Source organism: Galeopterus variegatus, unplaced genomic scaffold (assembly GCF_000696425.1).
Source record: "Galeopterus variegatus unplaced genomic scaffold, G_variegatus-3.0.2 Scaffold25325, whole genome shotgun sequence".
Taxonomy (NCBI): Eukaryota; Metazoa; Chordata; class Mammalia; order Dermoptera; family Cynocephalidae; genus Galeopterus; species Galeopterus variegatus.
Window position 1 is genome coordinate 260 of NW_007751436.1, and position 6,587 is coordinate 6,846.

A 6,587-nucleotide genomic window follows, 5' to 3' on the forward strand; every position below is an offset into this window, starting at 1 on the left:
CTCTTGTTTCTTTCCTTGACTCCCAGCAAGATGATCACTTTTTCTTATTTACTCTCACATGGGTTATGCTATCATATATCCATTCCCACTTATCCTTAAGAGGTTCCTTAGAGAGAGAAGCTCTTAGACCCTGCAGACCAATTCTCCCCAAGGAACCCAGCACAAACAAGTCTGCCCAGTGTTGCCGACCTGCCTCCCCACACCCTGCCCCAACAATGCCAGCCCACCTGGAAGCCTCGAGAGGGCACTTACTTATTATGGGGCAGCCTGGAGCACAAGGTTCTGAGGTCATCTGAAATTAGGAGATACAAGATTAAGGAACAGACTAGAAACAATGTGGTGAAATACTCACTGATGTTCTCTTCAAGGATGCTAGCAAGATAGCATTTGGGTCTTATACTACATTTTCCCAGCATCACATAGAAACTGGGTTCTCCTCTTCTTCAATTTTCGCTTTAACAAACTAAGCCCAAAACAGAAGAAGTCGCTTAGGAAAGAGGGCAGCCCTGTTGGCAGTCAGGTGGCTGGGAAAGAGCCCAAAGGCCAAGCTCTCATGGAACAATCAGGCACCCAAGGTGTTCCAAGAGCAGCGGTAAGGCCAGAAACTCATGGCCAGTGACCATACCTCGGGGCCACAGGCAACCCTGTGGCTTAGTCAACAGTTAAAGAGCAAACACAAGCATGTCATTAGCACCAGATCATTCTCCTGGGAGAGATCAAACGTTGAAATGCAGGAGAATTAGGGAACCATCAAAATGGAAATGTCGTAGGTCTTGACTTGGTATCAGTTACATGAATGTATACAAGGGGTCTTCAGAAAGTTCATGGAAGGATTCATATTATCTTTTAATTAATTTTTTCCACAAACTTTTTGAAGTGCCCTCATATATTTGTCCAAATGCATCAATTAAACATTACATTTAACCTGTGCATTTTATTGTATGTAAATTATGTCTCAATAAAAAAAGGACTGCAGAAAAAGAAAAAAGATTCAAAAGGAAAAATTATCCATGCTCACAAAGAGTCCCCAGTCCTGGGCAAAAAAGAGCCAGACAACATCACGTCTGCAGCATGTTAGGACTCTGACAGGGGTGACGTGGGACAGTGGGGTGAGAGGCCACTAGCGGGTGAGAGGCCACTACCGGAGCTGTTCTGTGACTTCTACCCTCCTCTCTGATCACTAGGAGGAAAGGAAGTCCTAAAAGAAGCAAAAACAATGTCTGTCTTGGAGCTCCTATTTTGTTTCTGCCAGGGTAGTGGTGTCCCTACTTCCAGGAGGCCTGGGCCAGCAATCACCTACCTCTTGTGCACAGCAGGGCTCCCGAGGCCATGGCCACCTGCAAAGCCTGTGCCAGCCGGTCCAGCGAGAGCTCGATCTCTTGGGAAGCGTTCAGAGGGTTCAGTTCATCTGCCAACCGGTTGATCTCCTCTACCAGCGGGACCATGTGGTCAAACAGGATCAGCCCCAGGCGCCCATAAAGATTCTTCTCAGTTAAGTGCAACTGGAGCGTCATGAGAACCTGAAGGACACTGAGGTGGAGTTTTGAGTACAAGAGGTGGGAGTCTCTGTCCATCACCTCACCCGAGTCCTGTGCAACCTTGTTGTTGATGTGGCCATTGGATAAAGAGGGTTTCTTTTTCCTTTTATAAGCCAGAGGGGCCTTCACGCACCAGCGGATCAATCCAATGAGCGGGGTGAGCTCTAAAAATCCTATTGGTAGATTGGCTGCAATCGGAGTATTTAAAAAAGTGATGAGAATCAATCTTGGGTCCTCAAAAATCCAGTTGACAATCATTTCAAGCAAGTCCAAAGGTGGAATGAGATCATCTGAAAACGAAGACCATTAAGTCAGAAGTGTTCTCGGCCTCCAGGACAGGAATAGGAAGCAGAAAGCTGGAAGACAGACCCCCAGGTTCACAGCACTCACCGCCTGACACTGAAATCACTACCTCCTCGCTTGTGTTTTCTCTCTCATTCCCTAGAACATCCACTCCCTGAAAGCTGGGATGCCTGTTTTAGTCAATGTTACATCCCCAGTACCCAGGATCACTTGGCCAAGGCAGAGACTCAAGAAGGACTTGTTAAATCAACAGCTCCCTAGAACTCCATTATGCTTGGAAGAAATTTCCTTCTGTGTCAATTAAAATAAAATTCACTTTTTTGTGTGCAAAACTACCACCACACTTCACCCCTTCCCTTGTGAGTAAGTTTCCTCCTTGTATTCGGTGTCTCCTGCATGGTACAGTGAAAGCTATGGTGACCTTCAGGGTCCTGTCAGTCATCTGTCAGCTGCCAAGGGCCATCCCAGCCCCAAAGCTGGAACCTTCATTTAAGCAAGAGCCTGACCTCCTGTGATCCAAGACTTGGCACACTCTACAGCCTAGACTGAGAACAAGAACAAATGCTGACACTTTTCTGGGCTTATTCTGTGCTAACATTCGTCTTAGTCCTTTATATAGATTAGCTCATTTAATCCTCCAACAACCCCATCTTTTATTCCCATACAAAGGAAGAGGAAACTGAGGCACAGTGATGTTAAATAATTTCCCCAAGACTCAACAAAACTATGTGGTGGCCCAGATCTGACCTCAGCTGTTGCCTGGCTTTTAGCCGTTAGGCTACACAGCCCATCCTGCAAACAGCATGCAATGCCCTTAGGATGCCTGGCTGTGTTCACAGGAGTAAATCCCCAGCCTCCTCTCTCTGGAGCTGTGCACCCCATAGCTTATGGGATAGCTAAGAATGACAGAGCCCCATCTAGGCTGCTGAGGTGATTCAAAGCCAAGCACAAAAAAGGAGAGTGTGGGAGGAGCAAGATACATGTTGATAAAAGGTTTCCAACTGCTCTTTCTCCGGAGACTGGTCTTTTCTCCTGAGATTATTCCTGCTGATTGCTTTAATATTAACCACCCATCATCCCACCCCTTCAGCTGTGAACTGATGTCAACAGTAGGTTGTAGTTGTCGTCTACAATTCTTACTTGGCAATCCCATGTCTGGTGCCTTGACTCCCCCAAGATGTTTCTGTCTGGGAAACGCCAGGCTCACATCCACTCCTCTGGTGTGCCCTCCCTTCCTCCCCCCATCTCAGCTGAGCCATCTCCAATAGCTTGAAGGCAGTGTGTGCAGGTGTACACACGTGCCCTGGGCATACACATAAGTGTGTGTACTTTGTGAGTGAATCCTCAATCTCTACAACCTTCCTACTTAGAGAACCAAGCTCTCGGCACCATTTAGAAAAGAGGAAGTTCTGTATGGTTAGGCAAGCTTCTTCCTTTTTGTAGTTCTGACTCCCCAAGAATGTTCTCCTGTTACCATAACCACCCAAGAGCAGCAGCAATCACCATTCTTATGGTAGCCTCCAGGCCACCACTGTGTGCTCAGTGGCTTGAGAAATCACCAGCATATCAGACTGATACACTGGCTTAAGCGAAAAATACCATGACTTAGATCCACTCTAGCAAGTCAGTGGTATTTCCTGAATATCACTTTCTATTCCATGTGCTAACTCATCCATTGCCAACTACAAGGCCAATTTCTGTCCTTATTGGCCCGGAATAAATGACTTGAAGGCAACTATGATGCTGAAAACTGGGTTTAATTAAATCTTTCCTATTGGAAAACAAAAGCCCTGACTACTGTTCCCAGCTCTTAGGAAGTCTTTGCAGGAGAGTGCCAGGGAAATTCCACTCTAACAGCATGGCCCGCTCTACAGGACCTGTGTCCCATTCCAGTGGCTAAGTGCCATGTGAGAGAGAACAGGAAATCAGCACATAAAGATGGTACATACTTGCATGCTTATGCTATCTCCACACAGACTTTCTCAAAAGGGTTAAAAAGTCCAACAGCAAAAAAAAAATGTTAAAATAAAAGGAAGCTCAAATATAACGAGGGGGCTGATGGAAGACCAATAATGGACCGCACGAAAATGGAAGATATCATTGAAGGCTCTCAAACTGCTGGCTTAGCTATCGGACTGAGGGATAAGAAAGAGACTACTTGCCCTCTGAGCAGCAAGAGCCAAGGACAGAAAAGGAAGAACCTGAAACACAAGCAGAAGAAAGAGCTCTGAGCCTGGCTCTGCACAGAAAGCCACTTGCCAGGGCCCATAACTTCCCACATGGAAATCAAGGCCCACAGTCCTGCCTGGGAGCCACACAGGGCTATAGGCATCACACAAGGACACAGACATGGAAGGACTCTGTGTACTAGAAAGCCATGCTTTCAATCCCTGTTCCTTGGAACCCACCCCCAGAGAAAGAAAGTGGGCAGCAAAGCCCAGTGAGTGGGAGTCCGAGTCCCCTGCCCCAATTCCACCACAGCTGGTCAGCTTCTAATGTTTTTTGTTTTTTGTGTTTTTTCATTGGGAGGGATCTGCTGCTGGACAAGGATAAGGGACCTGTGCTTCTCCAAGCCAAAGCCAAAGCCAAATGCTATCTCATTGTGGTTCCGAGGACCTCTACTGGCATCCTGCTGAGAAAGCCTCAAAAATGTCACTAACAGTAGAACCAACATGCATGTCTCCTAGTGCAAAGCACTGAGGATACACTGTCACCTAGTAATATTGTAGCCAGAAAGTTTAACTCAAATCTTTTCGTAAGGAAACAATCAGACAAATCCAAATTAAGGGACATTCTACAAAACAGGCCTGAGCGCTTCAAAAATGTCAATGTTATTAAAGATTTTTTTTTAAATGCTGGGGAGCTGGTCTAGACTTAGAAAGACCAAAGAGGGCCGGCCCGTGTCTCACTCGGGAGTGTGTTGTGCTGATAATACCAAGGCCACGGGTTCAGATTCCTATATAGGGATGGCCGGTTCGCTCACTTGGGAGAGTGTGGTGCTGACAACACCAAGTCAAGGGTTAAGATCCCCTTACTGGTCATCTTAAATAAATAATAAATAAAATAAAAATAAAAAGACCAAAGAGACATGACGACTATATATAATATATGATCTCTGACTGGACCCTGAATTCTCCTGATCCCTCAAAGTAAAAAAAAAAAAGGCAATAAAAGACATGATTGAGACAATCAGAAAATCTGAATAGAAGTTATATATTAGATAACAGTATTCCGTAGATATTAAATTTCTTAGGTGTGATAACAGCATCATGCTTATGCAAGAGAATGTTGTTCTTAGGAGATATATGCTTAAGTATTTGGCACATGATATCAACAAATTCTCAATAGTTCAGGGAAAAAAAGTGTGTGTGTGTGTGTGTGTGTGTGTGTGAAGAGAAACAGAATTCATGACAAAATGTGAATAATGATTGAATCTAGGTGACAAGTATATGAATATTTGTTTCACTATTCTTATAACTTTTCTGAAGTTTTGAATTTTTTCAAAATAAAAAGTAGGGGATAAAAAAGCAAATTATGCGTCTAGAGAGAAAGCCACGTCTCATCAGACGTCAGATCCTATCTGGCTTTCGGTGCTGTCTGCCGCTTCAACCACTCAGACTGAGTGAGACAACTGGATATCACTAAGGAAAGCTCCCTCTTAGCAAACTGCACAGTGCAGGTGGCCCACACATTTAGCTTTGGGCCCAAAATAAAAACATACATTTCAGAGAAAAAAGTCCAAAGCAGTCAATGAACATTTCACCTGGGTATTCAGTGGCAAATAAAACTAGCAATCAGTTGAATCTCCTTTAACAGCAACAACCTGTTTAAAGTTTACCTGATGACAGGTCATAGAGCGCAGTGACGGAAGTTATGAACTGGCAGCAGAATCGAGGGCTGGCGTTGAATATCTGCTTCAGCGTCTGAACGGATCCGGGCACCAGACAGCAGTAGTCATCCACGAGGGCCCTGGCCAACTTCACACAGTAGACCACAGGCGTCCGCTGCAGAGAAGCCACAGTCACATCACTGCTACGTACATACGGCAAAGACCGCCAGAACTGGCAATACCACTTCCAAGAGGGGAAAAACATGTTAACAGCTTAATTTGAAGCAGGAGTCAGCAACTAAAGCCCACAGGCGAAATCCGTCCCACCACCCCTTTTTGTAAATAAAGTTTCATCAAGACACAGCTGTGTTCAGTTGTTTGCCTACTGTCTAACACTGCTCTCCCATGACAAGGCCAGAGCTGAGTAAGTGTGACAGAGACTGTGTGACCTGCAACATCTAAAATATTTACTATTTTGCCCTTTACGGGAAACGTCTGCCAATCCTTGCTTTAAAGTTTGCTTGGGAAAGATCATTTCTGACTTCAGGTGATGAAATGACAACTTCTGTAACCCTACAGGATTCCAGGTGAGACTCTGCAGGTAAAAATTAACAGTTGTTACCACTCTGAAGAGATTTAGGAGAATTTGTGAACTATCACATGATTAAAATGTTTGTTTAGAGCAGTACTTTCTAAATTTCCCTTACAGTCCTATTCTCCTCAGCAGGTTTCTATAATACTTTTGAACCTACATCACCATCCTCCCCTGCCTTTTTCCTTCCAACTTATATGTCAATTTGTAGCTCTGGCCACGTTCAGCAGCTCAGGATGCTATATAGTTCCAGGGTGCCAACTTGGCCAGCAGGAGAAACTACAGGAGAAACAAGAACGAGAGAGTAAGGCCAGATTGTTTATTC

The 6,587-nt window shown here is 44.9% G+C and overlaps 1 protein-coding gene across 1 annotated transcript; it reads right to left on the reverse strand.

Moving 5' to 3' along the window:
- Positions 1–252: 252 nt before the first annotated feature.
- Positions 253–6,156, reverse strand: LOC103583649 (uncharacterized protein C7orf26-like; the record flags this gene model as incomplete). The annotated part of the gene is made up of 3 exons (XM_008564908.1): positions 5,680–6,156; positions 1,301–1,828; positions 253–292 (listed from the first exon to the last, which is right to left on the reverse strand). Coding segments are annotated over exons 1-3 (824 nt in total), but the record flags the coding sequence as incomplete, so codon positions are not given.
- Positions 6,157–6,587: the final 431 nt, after the last annotated feature.